The sequence below is a fragment of the Leuresthes tenuis genome, unplaced genomic scaffold (assembly GCF_036924035.1).
Source record: "Leuresthes tenuis unplaced genomic scaffold, fLeuTen1.0.hap1 SCAF_14, whole genome shotgun sequence".
Lineage (NCBI taxonomy): Eukaryota > Metazoa > Chordata > Actinopteri > Atheriniformes > Atherinopsidae > Leuresthes > Leuresthes tenuis.
Window position 1 is genome coordinate 33,520,857 of NW_027325368.1, and position 20,387 is coordinate 33,541,243.

Consider the following 20,387-nt stretch of genomic DNA (forward strand, 5'->3'; position numbering starts at 1 on the left):
TTCTACAGCATATTCTCAACTCCTGACCAGCAGTTTAGCACTTCGCTGAAACCAGCAGCCCACAATAGTGGTGGTTCTCTTCCTGATCTGACCAACATCCAGTTCCCTCCTCCACTGCCTACCCCGCTCGACTCAGATGATGCAGCTGCCGCCTCGTTCGGCTCCTCCAGCAGCGTACAGGGTCCAGCTAATACGCAAGGTATTCTTCAGAAGCAGGTCTGGATTGATTTTACATAGATAATTCAAGCTGTTCTTACTCCTTTGTGCAGGATATGTGCAGATTTTGATTTAATCATTTTGAACCTATTTGGTGCCTTTTTTGAGGGTTCTTTAAAGAGAACTCTTTCCCCATTGTGTTGTTGTGTACTGGGTAGGAGTGAGCAACTCTCAACCCACAATAAAAATGGAAATACAGCCTGGACAGGATAGCATTGTTCCTCTGATCCTGAATGCAGGAGACTCACACCAGCAACAGAACCTGCAACTATCCCCAACGCCTCCACCAGACCCTCTCTCTCAGGTACTGCTGGCCTCTCTGCCCTGAACTCAGTTTCCCCCTCAAAGTATGTTAGCACATTGTATTTTTAAAAAAAATTTAGTTTGGACATTCATTTTCATTATAATTGACCATCACTGTGCCTGATTTACTTGTTTTGACTGTGATGACAAAACTTTTTTATGATTTATGCTGCTTTAGCTTCGATGTTTTGTTCTAGTGTTTCCGTAGTTCTTTATTTTATGTGCATGTTTATATTTAATTTGCGTTTATTCTTGGGTATACTGTATGACTTCTTTGTTGGTATGTAACCTTTGCTTTTTGAGCTGCTACCTGTCATTGCCAGGACACTCTTTCAGAAGACCTTTTAAATCTGAACATTTTCCTGGTTGAAATAAGGGGGAAAGTGTTCAATCGATATCAATATAATAGGTTTTTAATCATTGATTTATGAGCCATATCAAGTCAGACTTTAAAATATTGAAATAAAGTCGAAACTATTAGAATAACCTAAGTTCCAATTAATTGTTGGAGTTCTGTGTCTTATCAGTTGCTTTCCTCTCCTCAGGCCATTGATGCCATGAACCTTGAGCAACAGCTGTCCCAGTATGCCTTTTTCAGCCAGCAGCAGTCATCCCAGACACACCAGAACCAGCAAGTGAGTTTCTGTGCAAAGCCAACTGTTATACAAATGCTTACCAGCCCTTGTGTATTTATTATGTTGTGGACTGATTTTAGCTAGGTGAGAATAGATCACAATGAAATGTGGAATTACAGACAGTTATTTACAGTTAGTAAAAAAAAAATTCACATACCAATGTTTAAGTGGGTATTAACATATTAAACTATGATCCCACTTTCCTCTTTAAACAAATACAATTTCCTTAGACTTAGAACATATACATAATGTTATTAAAACTTAGTCTTGAGCAGACCTTGAGCCCTCATGACATAGCACTGTCTCACTCATTTACACAGGCTGCCTGTCTCTCATTCAATCCTATGACAGACTAGCCGTCTCTCTGGCTTACTCTCTCTCTCACACACACTCTCACACACACTTCCATCCATCCATTTTCTATATTTTCTTAATCCAATTTAGGGTCGTGGGTGGGCTGGAGCCTATCCCAACTGTCATTGGGCGATAGGCTCCAGCCTATACCCGATAGGTGGGGTACACCCTGGACAGGTCGCCAGTCCATCTGAGGGCCACACAGAGACAGACGAGACAAACAACCACACACACTCACACTCACTCCTAAGGACAATTTAGTGATACCAATCAACCTATCATGCATGTTTTTGGATGCTTGGAGGAAGCCATAGTACACACACTTCCGCCTCATCTTGTTCAGTTTTGTTTTTTCTTCATCTTCATCACGCTCTTCTTTCCAATGCAGCTGTTCCTCAGACTCCATCAGCTTCACTGTGTCCAACAGATTCTTCTGTCTGACTCCTCTTTCCTATTCCAAGCACGTGGTTCTCACTGAGAAGCTTGCCATTTGTTGATAAACAAATAACTGTGTCCAGGCTTTCTAGCGGAAGTTGAGCTGTTGCTAACTACAGTTTGCTACTGCTGCATGAATGTTGAACAACCAAAACGCACCAACATCAGAGGTGTCTCTTCAATTTTTTAATGGGTATGATGGCAAATTGAGTTTTATCTGCTAAAAATAATTAGTATAAATGATTACTTTTGGGGGTCTGCACGGTGGTGTGGTGGTTAGCACCATTGCCTCACAGCAAGAGGGTTCCTGGTTCAAATCCCAAATGTGGAGTTTGCACGTTCTGCCTGTGTATGCATGGGTTCTTCCTCCTACCACCCAAAAACATACATGTGAGGTTAATTGCTGACTCTAAATGGACCCTTGGTTGTTTGTCTCATTTGTCTCCTTGTGGTCCTTTGATGGACCCATCCAGTGGGTACCACACCTCTCACCCAATGGCAGCTGGGATAGGCTCTGGCTCCCTCATAACCCTGAGTTGGATTAAGCTGGAATTAGAAAATAAATAATTACTGTTGTGAATTTTTTTAGTTTACTTTTTATTTCATTAGATTCTTACATTTTGCAGTCAAAGTGTCTTTCCCACTGAAATTATGGCATAAAGATATGGTCGTACAGATGTTAATTAAGATCTCATGTCCCCCCTTTGATAGTTTTTACTACTTATAAAAGGGTTAGGGTTAGGCACACATGATCACAATCTATTTGTCACTGTAACATATAAGTCTATGAGGGTTCACGCCTTGCAATGTTCTTTAATAGACAAGTCTTTGTGGGACAAACACCTGGGAAAATTGTGGGGACTGTTGAGCCTGAAGTGTGCACCTTAATGCCTAAATATATGTACAAGAAAAGGACAGAAATCCCCCATTTCTTTTTTTTTTTTTTTTTTTTTTTTTCCTTTTCCCCTTGTCCTGTTCAGCTTTATGGCAGCAGAATTGTAGTCTGAATACCTTTGATGCCAAACAGATTTGCTTTGCCAAGGGAAGTTTTATAAATGTAAAGCTCCCCTTGATGCCCATTTATTTATTTTTGTTTACAATATATGACATGTAATAGAACTGAACCGGACCGGGGGACAAGGAAAGAAGAAGAGGAAAGAAGAGGAAACAGAACAAAAATAGAAACAAAAACCAGACAACCAGCTGCTACACCTGTAAAAAACAAAACAGACAACAATCCATGGCCTCTGAGGGGAATCCAGCCTTAGCGCCACCAGGAGCACCTGAAAGCAGACAAGCAGAGAAAAAACAAACACACAAACAAACAAAAACAAGCACAAGAAGCGGCAATCGCATACAACACAGCTGTGGATAGATGACCTGAGACGACATGATAATACATCAACTGCTTAGCGACCATGCTACTGGGCTAATGTGTGTGTGTGTCTGTGTGTGTGTGTGTGTGTGTGAGAACATGCAACACCCATGGCACAGGACCTACATGATAACCGTGCTTAGTTATGAGTGTATAAGTGTACAGGGCCACAATCCACAGCCCCCCCCCCCAAGCAATCAGAAGCAGGCAGAGAGGACCACAAGACCCAGGCCACCAGCAGCCCCCACGGAGCACAGAACCCAGGAAGCCCACCACAGGGACAACCACGCATCCACCCAGAAGACTGCAGAGGAAGCCCCCGGACAGAGCCCCCATAAGCATAGGGCAGAGGCCCCCCGGGAGCCAGGGGCAACAGCCCACCGACCCCGCCAGGCCCCAGCCGCCCAGACATGGGCCGTGCACTGGACCCGGGCCCCAGGAGCCCGAGCGCCCCCAAACCCCCCCGCAGAGGCCCCACCCAATACCCAGGAGGGCCAAGCGCCCCAGACAGCCACACAGTGGGTCAGCGCCTGCCCCAGCGCCCCTGGCCAAGTGCCCTGGGAGTCAAGACGTGCCCACAGGTGGGTGAAGTCGCGAGCAGCGGGGAGAGGCAACGCCGCCGCCCCCCCCATCGGGAGAAGCACAGGCAGGCCAGGCGACAGCAAGTCCCAGATCCAGGCCCAATCATTACCACACACACTTTCACGTCCCATACATCCACACGTCCTCCCTCCCTCGACTCTGCTGGGGTGTAGTGCAGCGAAATCCCCCATTTCAACATTTAAATATGTCTATTTTAAGAGTTATTTACAGAGATTGTGTATCCATGAAGTAAAATCTTTTTTTATCCTGAATCTGTTTATAAAGTGCCATAAGGCATTTAATCTCTTTATTTATATCTTTGGGGCATAAGATTTACAGATGAGGCATCCTGTTTAGTTCTCATTTCACCTTAGTCAACAATTTTATCATTGTTGACGTCTTACTTACTCAGTCATCTTTTTAAAAATGTCCTCAGTGATGAGATGCCTCATTAAGAGATTAACAGATGGTTGTATCAAGTTATAAACACTGCTCATTTTCCTCCAGACAGGTCTGGTCCAGCTGCCATCCTCTGTGAACTCCTGCTCCACATCAGACAACCAGACATCCTCACAATCCAACATGACCATAGATATGAACACGGTGAGCACTGCAAAATCCACACATTCTATGTTGTGTTGTGATTGCAACACAGTAATAACTGCTCCTGTTTTCCCTGAAAAGTTGTATCCACATGACATATTTGAGTACATTTCGTTGTTTCCAAGCCGCTGTGCTCATGTCTTGAGTCTTGCTCAAGAAAAGAAAACAAACTTACCGCGTTTTAGGTATATAACAGTGGAAATGTACTCTGTGTTTAAAGCATAAAATGTTATTTGCAGTCTAAGAATTTAAGTATTAATTAACCAGTTATAAGTTTTATTATTTGGATTTCTGTGTTTTGCACTGAAAGTAATCAATACACGAAGCAGAAGTACAAGACAATGTTCAAAACATCAAAATCTTAATGTCATGTGAGGCACTGCTCGTCCTTCAGATCTTTGCTCGCGCTGCAGTACTTCTGTTGCAGTGGGAATGTGTTTGGATTACTGCAGTAATGAAGTGGCCTACATTCTGTTCATCTGAGTTTATGACTTGTGCAGTGGGGGGTCAAGCAGAAACATTTCATGTGTTCAGTGTGCCCAGAGCTTAAGTTCATAACTCACAAATAAGAAACTCTCATCTATTTTATTTTATGTGTTGCTTTTCTTCAGATGTTTTCCTTAATTTCTATCATGTAAATTCTAACAGTGCAACAAATCCAGCTACAGAGAGAAAATGGAAAACAGCCTTGTCTCAGTTTTATCAGAGCTCAAGTAGGTTTTTTCGACAGAAATAGGCATGTCACAAGATTGCACTTGTGTCCACAGACCTTTAACTGCTTTAGCACATCCTATCTCATACTACTAGTGCTATATTGTAACAACAAATCCATCAATATATATTAAGGTTTGCTACGTTTGAACTCCTTTTGTCTTTCTTGATAAGACATTATAAGTCTGATTTTATACTCTCTAAAATCTCTAAATTTGAAGGACTTGAGAATGTATCAGTTATTTGCTTTGATAGTTTGATAGCACCTTTGGTATTGAGTGCTCCCTACAATAGAAGTGGTATATTGACTTGTTTGGAATGGATTGATTGGACAAGAAAAAAGAAAGAGCTGATATGATGCAACTGAGCTAAAGTCAGCAGTCAGTTCTTTCTAGACTTGAGTTTCACAATATTCACTTGCCTTGGTTTAACTGGCAGCAACAATTTTCCTCTTCTAATTAATTCTCTTTAGTTTTCACTGTCTCTCGCATCTTTTTTTAGCATTGTTTATGCACTGATGTGACATGCGTGCTTACTCTCCTTCACATACAGTAATTATTCAGTTTGTACATTTGCTGAGTTACAAACATTGGAGAAAATATGAAAGAAAAGACATATATGAAACACAGAGGCTCCAGAAGATAACTCCAGTGTAAATAATTCAGATGTATCCTTTCTTATAAGGCCTCCTCTCTGCAACAATATCGCAGTAGGGTTGGATCTTCTGCCAATCAGTCTCCAACCTCTCCCGTCTCCAATCAAGGCTTCTCACCTGGAGGCTCGCCTCAAGTAAGGGCGTGTGAACTAGTGAGGTTCTGGCTCCTTTTGCATAAACATCACCGTCCCTTGCATAATAATTCTTTGATTACTGTTGGCGATCAGGGCTCTGTGGCTGCAGCCCACCCACCCCCCCATAGCGTCTTCCTTTTGTGAATATTAGCAGATCTGGGCAATTTTAATTTTTTTAATCACAGACGAGTAAAAGAACCTAATTTAAAGTTAGATATGTATTTATTTACATATCTACCACAAAGCATGATAAAATGAGTTAGAAGATAATGTAATCCATATATACCACTGGACAAATTCAGTTTTCTCTTAAATGTATAGTAGCACAAAATAAATTTACCTATTACAGTCAACAGTCCCAACGTGTACAATATAACAATTTATTTTATTTAGCAACGCCATGTTTTTGTGCACTAACAGAACAAAAGGATGGAAAGAGTCTTAGTCTTCTTTGATGTTAAATCACATAAAAAATATAATAGTAATTAAAAAAAAAAAAAACGATTTTGCCCAGATCTGGCCCCCAGTCTCTTTAAGTACTCGGTGTCTTTGATGTGTTGTGATGTAGCTGTGTTACTGACCTTGCTTCTTTTCTGCTTTTGTGATATTTCCATTGCATCTCTGCTGTTTCCTATGAACTGGACCTTTTCTCATGTTTGTCAGATCTTTGTGTTTATTGTTCTTTTGCACCAGCATGGGGATTGAGTGAGCATTAAGGGAGATATTAAGCCCCTTCAAAGGAATTTTGAGAAGAAGAGGCTGATAAGTCCCATGGTTAAATCTCAGCAAACAGAACATTGGATGTTGTTTTAAGATAAACTAAACACACCAAAGGTAAATATGGTTTGGGATTGTTCATTTGTCAAACTGGTATTTTAAAGTGATGGTCATTGTTTTTTAAAATTAGACATTAAAATGTACTCTATCAGATTTAGCTGAAAACATGATGTCTTCACTAACCCAAAGAATCAGACAAAAGTATTTAAAAAACATTTATTTTATTTGCTGCATTGGAAGTTGGCCTTTGTGTTTTAGATGCAAAGAAAGAGACATGTTGTGAAAGACAATGAGGTTTCATGCTGTGAGTGAGTTTCTACAGGTTTGTCCTGCTATTTGCTTGTCCAGCTCTGTTTTGTCTCATGCTGCTGCAGCTAACGCATAGTCTTGAGGTTTTTCAAAGGTTAGCCACAATTGATAAGCCGTGTGCTCTGTTATCCTGCTTTGTCCTGTGGGAACATCTACAGCACACTCTGACCATTTGGTTTGAAACAGGAGAAGCACAGGCTGAGAATATGATCCAATTACTTATGCGTTATAAGGCCACAATGAAACTGGAGAATTTCTGTTGCTAATTCAATGAGGACATTCAAATGAGAAACTTCAAGAGAATTAGCTTGTACTCGATGACTCATTGGAGGGAGAATAAAGTCGCAAAGGGGATTATTTTTTCAATCATTCCCCTTATTTCATGTGTATTACATTCCATTGTTTTTTGTTAATTAAAACATCAAGGCCAAACGGCAGCAGAGGAACAGATTGTAGAAAAAAGGTCGCTTTTGAAATAAAGCTTCCTTTTCCATGTCTTTTGGCTAACTGATTTTTGGCATAAGGCTGGTTTCCATAAAACAAAATTACATGTACACAAAGATAATATGACTCCTCGTATTGAATGATTTTTATCTATGTCATTGATTTAAGCATGTTTTTTATCTTCTGTTCATTTATTTATATAGTCATTAATTTATTAAGGAAAATGACACATAGCAAAAAATAATTCCTGTCGATTTTTTATAGTTACAGTGCAGTTTTGAAATATTGTCATCATGGAATCTGCTACTAAAGAAGCTTCTGTAATCTCAGTTGACAAGCATGTTGTGCTTTACTTTAACATCCACTGAGAAAGAACATTTTGTTTCTGAATCTTTTGTGGGTCCCTCATACTCTTACTGTACAGTCAAGCTTTGTTAATATTCTAACAGAATTCTTCATACATAGTCAACAGTATCCTTCAAAAAATTTGGACACCCTTGTTGTTGCATATAGTTAAGTGAGTAAAGTGTGATCTGATTTCCCAAAGACAAATAGCTAAAGGTAACACATTTCAGGTATAACAGGCTACTTTTTTTTGTTTTCATCTTTTTCAGTTACAATATAACTAAAATAACCTAACTGATATTTGTGATGGTCAGTATTTAGTAACATCACTCTTTTTTATAGCCAGATAAGAGTATTTCAGGTCCTGCTTAATGAGATTTTGTTCTTTTTGTTCCAAAAGGCTTCCAGTTCTGTGAGATTCTTGAATTGTCTTGCATACACTGGTCTTCTGTTTGATAATGTTTAGGTTGGAGGATTGTGAAGGTCTTGGCAAAAGCTTCTGCTCTGTTCTTGAGTTTTGAGGTGTAAATGGACTGTATTTATATAGCAACTTTTTTAGGCTACACAGTGTTCTTTTCATTATTTCACTAGGCACATTCCCACTGTAGGAACCTTTTGCAGTTCCTGTATCCTTTTCAGGAGCGGAGCCGTTTTTTGGTGCATTCGGACATACAGGAACTAGGGACCACGGCCCTCAGCTCCTGTAACCATTTTAGCTCCTTCTCCGAGGCAGGATCTTTTCTGGGTTCCACAGGAACATGACGTAGGTGTTTGGTGGCTGGTAGCTCCGCCCCTTGTCTGAAACGTTTACTCATACGACACGGACACAACCGCCGCATGTTTAATAAGATAAACTTCGTCTCCTTTGTCTGCGGCGCTCTGCTCTCCTTCTTTCCTCCATGAAAGGAAGAAGTATCGCCCGCTGCATGATTCTCCGTCTCCTGACTCTCGCTGTGCGCTCTTCCAGCCTCCATCTTAGACGCCTGATGTGATCGTCCATGATTAATATCACCGCCATGCAGACCATGAACACGGTGGCCTCCTCGCTCTCCATGTTAGCTTCTTGGTGCTGTTGTTTTCTTCTCTCCTTACGTTTCCCGGGTTTTGTTTTGTTGTTGTGTGTGGAGCTAAAGTAACACGTCTGTCGCAGACGGTTGCGTCACATCAGTCCCTGTCAAGGTCTTTGATTCTTATGCAAAATGAAACAGTTCCCCTGGGGAAGGGCAGTTCTTATAACTAAACTCGAGTTGGACAGTTCTTAGAACTGCGTTCTTAGAACGTCTCTGTCCGAATGTGTGAACTGTGGTCTGGGAAATCGGAAATCGATCCACTGACCTTCCATTTGGTTTACTACTGCTGTTCCTCCTGTGCTACAGCCGCCTGTGTGTATAAAATCCTAATGTTGTTTTAGAAGCTGTCGTCTTTTCATCCCCAGTTTATTTCTCTGACCATGAAATGCTTACTTCCAGAATTTTCTGCTTTTTAAGTGAATCCGAGCTTCACTCTACCAATGAAATGTTCCCTGTTCCACTAGCTGCAACACAAGCCCAAAGTATGATTGCCCTAAGCTGGAGCAACAGTTTTACAAGTGTTCTGTTGCCATTTCCCACAACAATATACCATTTGTTATGAATGCAAAAATTTCCTGTTTCATCATTATTACTCAGCAGACTTGTTTAGAAAACGTGTCATAGTTGTTTAGAAGTTGACTTGCAAATCTCTGATGCTGAATTTTTGTGATGAGGACACGAAAAAGTGTTTGATAATGATGAGTCTTCATTTTAAGGACAGATTTTTGCAGGTAGATCTCTCAAACCTTGAAACACGGTTGAAAGTGTCAAGAGTATTTAATAAACTTGGAAATCTGCATAATCAAGCTTTTTAAAATGATGACTGTGTGCAACCATAACTCTACCAAGGCTATTGATATTTTAATCTTACTACCAATTTTCTCTTAATTTTCTTCTCACAGAACTATTCACACTAACCGAAATTTTGACATTGGGTGCCAAAATGTATGCATGTTTGTGTATCACAAAAATTGTATTTATATTGTATGATACACCTGGAAAAAACTGTTCCTGAAAAATTTACAGCTGTCATGAGGTGATACTATGCATCACTATGATGCACTTAGTTTCAGTTCAATTCAATTAAATTAAATTCAGTTGTATTTATATAGCGCCAAATTACAACAATTGTCATCTCAAGGCACTTAAATAATACAGTTCAATTCAAGCCAATTGGAATTCAATTCATTGTAATCATAATCTAATGAAATCCAATTAATTGATTTCAAAATAATCAAATTCATTAATGTAGAGCCAATTCAAAAACAATATCCTAGCTAAGGAAACCAACAGATTGCACCGAAACTTGTCTTCAGTCCAATCTCCTGTCCTGAGCCTGAGGGACTGTGGAAAGGAACGACTCCCTTTTAACAGGAAGAAACCTCTGCCAGAACCAGACTCAGGAAGGGTGGCAGATGTGACAGAAGAGGCCCCCCAGCAGTCTAAGCCTATAGCAGCTTAACTATGGGATGTTTCAGGATCACCTGAGCCATCCCTAACTATAAGCTTTATCAAAAAGGAAAGTTTTAAGCCTAATCATGAAAGTGGAAAGGGTGTCTGCTTCCCGGACATTTACTGGCAGCTTATTCCACAAGAGAGGGGCCTGATAACTGAAGGCTCTGCCTCCCATTCTACTTTTAGAAACTCTGGGAACAACAACTAAACCTGCAGTTTGGGAGTGAAGTGCTCTGTTAGGAAAATACCTTAGAATTAGATCTTTATGATATGATGGAGCTCGGTCATTAAGAACTTTATATGTGAGAAGAAGAATCTTAAATTCTATTCTGAATTTAACAGGGAACCAATGAAGAGAAGCTAAAACTGGAGAAACATGATCTCTCCTGTTAGTTCTCATCAGAACTCTGGCTGCAGCATTTTGGATCAGCTGGAGGCTTTTCAGAGAATATGTGGGACAGCCCAATAATGAAGTATTACAATAGTCCAGTCTTGAAGTAACAAATGCATGGACTAGTTTCTCTGCATCACCCTGAGAAAGGATGTTCCTGATTTTAGTAATATTACGAAGGTGAAAAAAGGTAGTCCTGGAAACCAGTTTTATATGTGCGTCAAATGATAAATTCTGGTCAAAAATAACTCCAAGGTTCCTCACTGTAGAACTAGAAGCCAAGGAAATACCATCTAGAGTAACTATATAACTAGACAATTTCTCCCTGAAGCGCTCAGATCAAAAGAGAACAACTTCAGTTTTGTCTGAATTTAAAAGCAGACAGTTCTGAGTCATCCAGGTCTTTATGTCTTTAAGACAGGCTTGTAGCCTGACCAACCTGTAGGTTTCATCTGGTTTCATAGATAAGTACAGCTGAGTATCATCAGCATAGCAATGGAAATTTATGCCATGCTGTCTAATAATGTTACCTAATGGAAGCATGTATAAAGTAAAAAGAATCGGTCCAAGCACATAACCCTGAGGAACTCCATGACTTACTCTGGTGTGTAAGGAAGATTCTTCATTTACAAGAACAAACTGGAATCTATCAGATAAATATGACTTAAACCAGCCTAATGCAGTTCCTATAATCCCAATAACATGTTCAAGTCTCTGTAACAGAATGCTGTGATCGATCGTATCAAATGCAGCACTGAGATCCAACAGGACAAGCACAGAAACAAGTCCGCTATCAGAGGCTAAGAGGAGACCATTGGTAACTTTCAGGAGTGCTGTTTCTGTGCTATGATGCACTCTGAATCCTGACTGAAACTCTTCAAACAGATTATTTCTATGTAAATGATCACAAAGTTGAACTGCAACTATTTTTTCAAGAACTTTAGACAAAAAAGGGAGATTGGATATAGGTCGATAATTAGCCAACACTTCTGAATCAAGAGTAGGTTTTTTAAGTAAAGGTGTAATTACAGCAACCTTAAAAGTCTGAGTTACATATCCTGTCAACAAAGACAGATTGATCAAATCCAATATGGAAGTATTGATTAAGAAAGAAAACCTCCTTGAACAGTCTGGTTGGGATTGGGTCTAACATACAAGTTGATGGTTTAGAAGAGACTATTGCTGTTGTTTCATCAGTGTTATTGCTGCTTTGATGCTGTCCCGTGTTCATATGCCATATTTTATGTTGAATGTGGAACTTCTGCACCATTTATATTTGTGGTCCTCAATTAGAGTTTACTTAATTAACCTAGTCTGGCTTGTTTGTTTTTGCAGCATAACTCCATACTGGGCAGTGTGTTTGCAGACTTCTATGACCAGCAGCTGCCGTCCATTCAGGCCAGTGCTCTCTCACAACAGGTGTGTGTCATAAAAAACATAAATGTTTTTATTTAATTCTTGCTTTACCTTGCTCCTGTTTCATGGAGATGACAGGAACAGTTGGAATAAAGAATGAGTGTTGCAACATTTCTTTCTCCTGTGATTACCAGTTGGAACAATTCAACATGATTGAGAGCCCCATCAGTTCAGACAGCCTGTATAACCAGACCTCCACCCTCAACTACTCCCAGGCACTTATGATGGGTTTGACTGACCATTACAACATACAGGACTCACAACAGCTGAACTACAGTAGCCATGGCAACATTCCCAACATCATTCTTACAGGTGCTGTTTCAACATGTCATGGCTTCTTGGTTAGACTGCAAGTGGCTTGTTGAGGTAGGCACCTAGACTGTGCAGAACTGTCGGATGCCAGGCCTGAATAAAGCTTGTACTTCGTACCTGTTTGTATGACTTTTGGCAACATTTCATAAAATAGATTAAAGCTGCTGGTACACTAGTCACGGAAAGGTCAATTTAATTCATCCATCCATCCATCCATCCATTTTCAATACCCGCCTAATCCATCAGTCGTGTCGTGGGGGGGCTGGAGCCTATGCCAGTGGTCATCGGGCGAGAGGCGGGGTACACCCTGGACAGGTCGCCAGTCCATCACAGTACCAGTTTAATTCAATCTAGTACAATTGATCTACTAAGCACCAGTAATGTCAGGTAAAAAATTATAATAGAATTATACCACTCCAGTCTTGACCGAAGGCTGACTGACAGACAGGCAGACAATCTTTCTGTTTCAGTGGCACAACAAATTTGAAGCAAACCTTTGAAAAATCCCTTCATAGAGAATATGCATAAGGTTCGATTCTACTATTCTACTTCCTGATTTCGAGATTTAAAAAAATGAGGCTACATATACTGTCAGCAGATGTGATATAAGTTAGTTAAGTTACACATCTGTAATAAATAGAGAAGCAGTTGCTAACCAGAGATAAAACTTGGAGGAAGACGACACAAACAAAATCATCATCTTGGCCAAATGCAAGGGAAAAATGAGGAGGGTTACATAGGGGGTATATCTTTTAAACTGGGATTGTTGTTGGATTGTTAATATTGGCCAGATTTGTTGTCTGGAGGCAGGAACAGCTGATCGCTCAAGTAATTGCCCCTGTCATTGCTAAAAATGCTGCTTGAGAGACTGTAAAACATTAGATATGGAACATTAATTGTGTTGTCAATCTATTAAAGCCATGTTATTCAGTCATTCAGAAACTGGTCACTTTTGGCAATGTTTCTTCATTCAGACGTGACTTTGACAGAGATGGAAAGAGCCACAGTGAACAAGATAATTCCCATTCGTGTGAGACTAAAACTGCAATATGATATAGTAGTCTCCAGACTCTAACAAGACAACATGTCTTGCTGGGTTAAAATAAACCGGTGGTGGAAAGGAGCTGTTGAAAATACAAAAGTTTTGTCAGAGTACTTTTCAGTACTTTTCTTTCATTTCTCATTCATTAGGCTCAGATGCTTTGAAAAAAAATGACTCTGCAGCTAATTATTATAAGGTAAAACTGTGGATGAGGAAAGTTTGAACAGTGCTGTTATAAGTATTTAATATTGTGACCTGTTGAGCTTCTGACTATTGATCAGAAGCTGAATGGACTCACTGCTGGTGTGTGTGTCCGTTCATTAACTTGACTGCAGTAATTCACGCTTGGGCCATGTTGAAAGTGATGGATATTGTTGCTAGGTCTGACCTTGTGAGACTGCCATTTAAAAATGTTTCTAAAAAGCACTAGGGAGGTACTTTCCACTTGAGTGAAAGGGGTAAAGGCTGATTACACATGTACATGATGTTTACCACAATCTTTAATGCTCCCTTAGTTTTCCCATTTACATATTTCTGAAGATTAAGAGTCTGTTTAATGACTTTTTACTGAAATTTGCAATCAAGATTCCAAGTCGTTTTGATCAAATGAGATTCACCTGTATTCGGTATCCCCTTCTTGGTATACAGTTCTCTAATTTAAGCAAGGAACATTTCCTCTCTGCTATAGAAACCTAATAAGAATTAATATGAATTTTTCTCTCTTAAAATATGCTGCCTTGTTTCAGTGAGTGGCGAATCTCCACCCAGCCTGCCGAAGGAACTGACTAGCTCACTGTCCACAGACGTCAGCTTCGATGTCGACTCGCAGTTCCCGCTGGACGATTTGAAAATTGACCCACTGACACTCGATGGTTTGCACATGCTGAATGACCCGGACATGGTCCTCACAGACCCAGCCACAGAGGAAGCATTTCGCCTTGACCGGCTGTAAACAGCACTCTACATGCTCATGCACAGGTGTGTAAATGTTGCTGCCTTTGGTTACTAAAGAGGAGAAGATATCTGGAGTGGGCAGAGCATCAGTTTTATATGAATGATACCCCATAGAGAATTTTAAAAGATGCCATAGGAGGAAAAGGCATTGACATGTTTTTGAACTCTGTCGCCAACTTCCCTTTTACATGCCATCAAACGGTATGGAATTAATCATGTTAATGGTTCTGACACTAATTTGAAAATTATGCATTTAATATTGTCTCACTTAGATGCTTAGTTGTCATGTGATTTAGCTTGATGAGGGCAAAGACAATCCAGTGTTTTATTGTCAATAAATAACTATAATTTGGAGAAAAAAAAACTTAAGTGATTACAACGTGCACACCTTTTAACTTAAGAGTAGTTTGATCACTTAGAGCAAACACTGGTCAAATTTAACCTCCCTGTGTGCTGTTAATACCACAAAATTAGATCGTAATTTTGTGGCAATATCTGGATGGCTTGTAAAGTTTGCCCCAGTGAGGCAGTGGGTCATTATTTTGCAACCTAATTTATTTTTAGGAAATGCTGAATTTCATGAGATATCATCATTTATGCATGAAATCATAAATCACTGTGGATACTTGTTTTGCCTTAATAGCTTAACATTTAGGTTTTCATGCAAAGATGAAAATGTAAATGAGGAAAAATAAACAGGACTTAACAACAAATTTTTACATACCTGCAGGTTGTTTGGCCTATATGATTCAGTGTTGTATTTTCATTACCACATCTGTTTTCATATTCATTCATCAAATTTTTTGTGATGATGTAGATGTTTACAGGCTTGTTTTGTAAAGAATATTACATGTACAGAATGTGGTCAGATTTTGCGTAATGATATCTATGCAAAACTACAGTGATTAAAAAGACTGTAAAATGTGAGACACGTTTTATATATCTATATATATACATATATATACATATATATATATATATATATATATATATATATGTATATATATATACATTTTAATTTTATTTATAAAGGCAACGTGCAGGAGATTCTTATAGAATGAGCAGTGATGGTGCCATGTTATCTTGTGTATATATATATATATGTATATATATATATACATATGTATATATATTTTTCTTTCATGCTAAGTTGTACTAGATAGAAATAGACTCAAAATTGCATGTGGCATAGTGTAGAAACTTTTCCCTGGATTCGCCCCAAAGATGTGATGTCAGAGTAGTTGAAATATATATATTTTTCCAGACAACTGAAATGCCTCTGTTCTAGAAAAGCATTGTCGATGCAATGAGAATGTATTTAGGTCACATCTGTACAGTTGTGTTGTTGCCATCTTGTCATTCTCACTGTCACTCATTTCTGGCCTTTATGCCCAGTGGGACCAAAAATCTTTCGCTTGCTAATTCTATCCCTGCAAAGCAGATTCTCTTTTACGTTTTATATATAACTTTGTTTCCTGAGGATTACAGGGACACTGAATATCCCCTTTTCCTCATCATGTGTTCTTTATTGATTTTTCTGTGTCTTGACTTTGCATTTGTACGCTGAGTGTTACAGTGAATAGGTAAAATTTCTCATCATTGCACTTTATGCTTTTATTCAAAACACTAATTTAGGAAAATTTAAAGTACTACCCCCCCTCCACACACACACACACACACACAAACACACACACACACACTACTACCACCGCCACCATCTTGACTGTTAAGATTATCTGGACCTGTTTGCCCTGTCTTTGGTAAAACATGTCTTGAAAAGAAAAGAAGAAAAAACACACGAAAAAGCTAAATCATGGTTATTTTTGAAAAATAAAATTTATTCAGATTGTTTTTTTTATAAGAACTGAATTTTAACTAACCAGTGAGTGTTTTATCTTTCTGATGACATTTTGTCCACAATCACATCATGTTACAGCAGCTCTACATGCTATAGACAGTGGGTTTGAGTAACAGAACTAACAGACAGGAAGTTTAAACCTACTCTGTGTTTCTTATTCATTTTTAAGTACACTGACTTTTATTGTGCACATTCCCAGGCCTGAAACTGCCCTAGAACACCTATGGAGCTGTGATACTATTTTGGTTTCCAGCCCTGCACCACACCATTTTGTTTTATGGTTGCTAGACATTTTTCAGGTCTTTTAATGAAGCCTTTTTGCCTCTTCAACATTACCCAAATTTCATGTGTGTGCATTTGCAGGACTCACAAAGATTTGTTTTTATAACAGTGGTATTACATTCCACAACTGTAGGGGGAGCCAAAGAGCAAAACATTTGTGAAATTCTCTACTGTTACTTTAAAATGGTCAATAATATTAAAATGAGTTTTTAGATAAGTGCATTTGACTTTTGTAGGAAATATTGTTATGATTTTGTTGCACATGAGATCAGTGAATCCCTGTAAAACTTTACTCTATTCAAATTGACATTCAGCACTGGTGAAATGTTTATCATTGAATAAAATAAGTACTTTTCAAGGACATTACTTTGCATCACAATTTCTGGCAATGAAAATGTCTCTTCTGTAGCTGCAAAATGATTTCATATGTTGTTAAAGACCTCCTGAACCAGCATATTTCACCTTTATTCTCACAGAGTGTAAAACAAAAATATGTGTGTGGCGGGGATTCTTGTTATACTGATTTTGTGACTGCATGAATTGATTTTCCCTTTACGGTTGTGTCTATTTAACTTGAAACATGGGATAAGTTTTGTTTGTTTAAGTTTTTCTTGTTCACTAAAATTGTTATTTGTCTTGTTTAAACTTGCGTGATGTGTTTGTAAATGAGTAAAGCCTAAAAACATATGGTGATCAGCTTTTTATGCACATGTTGAAGCTGTTGCTTGGTACTATGTTTACACTGCAATATACGCTTTTGTGCTTATTTTCTCTGCAACACCCACAGAGTTTAATTATGTCAAGGTAACTCTATAGACTAGCTTTGTATATTTCTGTATGGTAGGAACAATGTTTTTCGTGCTTAATGTGATATGATGTCAAAGTGAGATAATGCACTGGCTGCAGGCTGCTGCAATACGTCTTTGAGGCTCTATATTCTCTGGATCTCCAGACTCCAGAGTCTGACATTTGTATGTGTTTATTTTCCTGTTTTTTTTTTTTCTACACGTGTAGAAACCTTTGACTGATAAGTCACCTTGTTACTGTCTCCTTTTTATGGATGAGTGTTCAGGTATCCATTGGTATAATACCAGTGTTTACAGAGACAAGAGTTTACAACAGAGCAATGTTCTCTTTTTTTCTCTACTTCAAATGTTTCAGCTAAGTTTTACACTAACTGGAATCTCAGACAGCTGCACAGTAGATAAGCAAAATAATTTTGCTGTTTAGATATAATTGTGTATCAGTAACATAATTTCAAAGGGAGGACAAGTTCACTTTAAAGAAAACATTTTGTTTCAAGAGGTTTTAATTTAAAAACACCAGAAAGTTATCTATCAAGATAAGAATAACTTTTTAGGATTTTTATAGGATTTTGCTTCACAATAAATCTATCTTTTTCTTCTTTATTTGGTGGTAAATTAACAGTTAAATCAAAGTTCAGAATAGCCATAAACCAGATAATGCTGAGAATTTCATCCTTCAAATTTTTGGAAAACTTGTTTTTCCTCTTATGTCGTAAAATACAAATACGACATGACAAATTATTTCATGTTTGCTATAAACTTTGTGATACATTGCTTACGGGGAGCATACATTTTTTCAGAATAACTTAAAGAGATGACTGAAATAGTCATTTCGTGCAGGACATGGGAACTGTCCTTTATGCATGATAATGATTTTAAAATATAGACACATATTGTATTTTAGTTTGAATTAAGCATTTTGTTTCCCTATGTTTTGAGAATTTTCCATGAAACACTACCTTGTTGTGAAATTAACTTAAATGTAATATTTATATGTCTTATAAAAAAATTAATAAATAAATAAAAATGACAGTTGGAATCACTACAAGTGGCACTATCAGGAAAAAATACTTTGCTGTCAGGATATATTTTAATACATGCGAATTGACCTTGTGACGGGGCATATAAAAAGACAAGCAAAATCAGAAAGATAAAGTTGGTTCAGTATGGTCAATCAGTGGATTACCCACAGTTAGGAATCCTTTATGTGCATTCATGGGGCAGCCCAGTGCTGGATCAAGCCTCATACAATGGCAGCTAAATTATTACATATGTATTTTCTTTCTGAGCACAGTGATACTTTTCCAAACACTAAAAATTCACGGTATTGCCGTGAAGAGGTGCACTGTGCTCTGATGGTGTATTTACAGCAACAGGAAACATTATGCTCATCCAATATGCAAAATTTTGCATTCTGCAGCACAGCTTGGCATGTTTTTTGTTTGTTTGTTTGTTTGTTTTAGCAAACCCTTTTAAAAATAACAAACTTTGCTTCTCAAATTGCGGGTTTTCTATTCTAACTGTTAAATTGGACCAAAATAATTAAGATTGACTGTAAATTTGTGCTGTACTGAAAATGAAGTACACTTCTGTTTGAGCTGTACCTGATGTTTTTCTTGTGTTATGGCTTCTGTCTTTGCATCTTTGCTTCATTATTTGTAAATTTAATATGAATAAAAATATATCTGAATAAACAAACACATACTTTTTGTCATAAAAATCACATCAGATGTAAGATTTAACCATCTGCATGAGAGAAGAAGGAAGTATTGAAATAGTGGGATTATAACTTATGCCCCAATAACTAATATTTTAGACTCAAAATATGCTATGATTATCTTAAGAAGTTTAACTCTCAGTCTTTAATTTTATTCTGACATACGATTTATGCTTTGATTCATGTCTTGCCATTTCCTGTTTTATTTTGAAATACTAACTTCCCTCTCGTTTCAGGTACCTTGCTCTTCCTCCTGTGTCAAGTGTCTGATTGTCTTCCCTGATTCCCAAAGTGTTTCCACCTGTTCCCCTTGGTTCTTCTTGTGCTCAAATAGTCTGCAAATAGTCTGCCAGTGTGTTGCCACATGTCTCGTGCCTCACTCTCACGTCCTTGTCCACAGAAATCCACAGCCATAGAGTCCATGAGCCTGAAGTTGAGCGATCCTCCTTCAGAGCCATCTTTGTTGTAAGTTTTGCCATAGTTTATTCCCACGGTAAGTTTCATAGCCTGTCTTGTTCTTCTGTGAGTGAACAAAACAGGCTTTTTAATAAAATTATTGTTAATGTTTCATAGAAGCCTCCATTAGAAGGAGAATTTTGTTTTCTTATAAAGTTTCATAGTGCCTCTGTTTTCAAGAGAGCATCTTTTAAGTCCACCTCATTAGGAGAGCGTGAGTTTATTTTGCATTCGTTCATAGCCTGTTTTGTTTACCTCCTGGCGTGGAGCGAGTTTAGTGTTACTGTTAACACTAAACTCAGTTACTTTAGTTACTGAGGGGAGTGCGTTAGGAGTTTCACAGCCTCTTTATTTGCTCTGTCTGGAGATCCTCAACCTGCTGTTTCTTTACAATAAACACTTTTGCCTTGAAAAGACCCTGCATTTGTGTCCTGTGTACTCGAGGCCCTGACAAATCTAACAGTTCAAAACCTCAAGTTTGAAAAAGTTGGGGTGGTAAACTGCAGGTTTTTTGTTTTTTACTTCCATCCATTTATGTATTAAAGGACTAGAACATTTTAAAGTGTTGGGATGGGGCTATTATATATTTATGCATATTATGCAAAATAATAAAAGTATTAATAATTTACTACTGCAGTATCCACAAAAGGCTTATTCTTTTAGGTGCGAATATGGATAGAGGACCTCCAATTTGTCAAATACATGAGAAAACCACAACTATTTGGAAAATAATGTTACTCGTAGAAATGC

The 20,387-nt window shown here is 38.4% G+C and overlaps 1 protein-coding gene across 3 annotated transcripts in view; it reads left to right on the plus strand.

Moving 5' to 3' along the window:
* Positions 1–19,162, plus strand: part of crtc1a (CREB regulated transcription coactivator 1a) — a 28,825-nt gene extending 9,663 nt beyond the window's left edge. Inside the window, exons 8-15 of one of the 3 annotated variants that reach the window (XM_072363474.1) lie at positions 9–199; positions 375–520; positions 1,065–1,154; positions 4,408–4,503; positions 5,899–6,003; positions 12,130–12,213; positions 12,345–12,522; positions 14,311–19,162. In XM_072363474.1, the coding sequence (XP_072219575.1) occupies positions 9–199; positions 375–520; positions 1,065–1,154; positions 4,408–4,503; positions 5,899–6,003; positions 12,130–12,213; positions 12,345–12,522; positions 14,311–14,516 (1,096 nt within the window). In that variant the 3' untranslated portion in view covers positions 14,517–19,162. The remainder of the gene's footprint in view (positions 1–8; positions 200–374; positions 521–1,064; positions 1,155–4,407; positions 4,504–5,898; positions 6,004–12,129; positions 12,214–12,344; positions 12,523–14,310) is intronic. The other 2 variants (XM_072363475.1, XM_072363476.1) reach the window with 2 other exon arrangements.
* Positions 19,163–20,387: the final 1,225 nt, after the last annotated feature.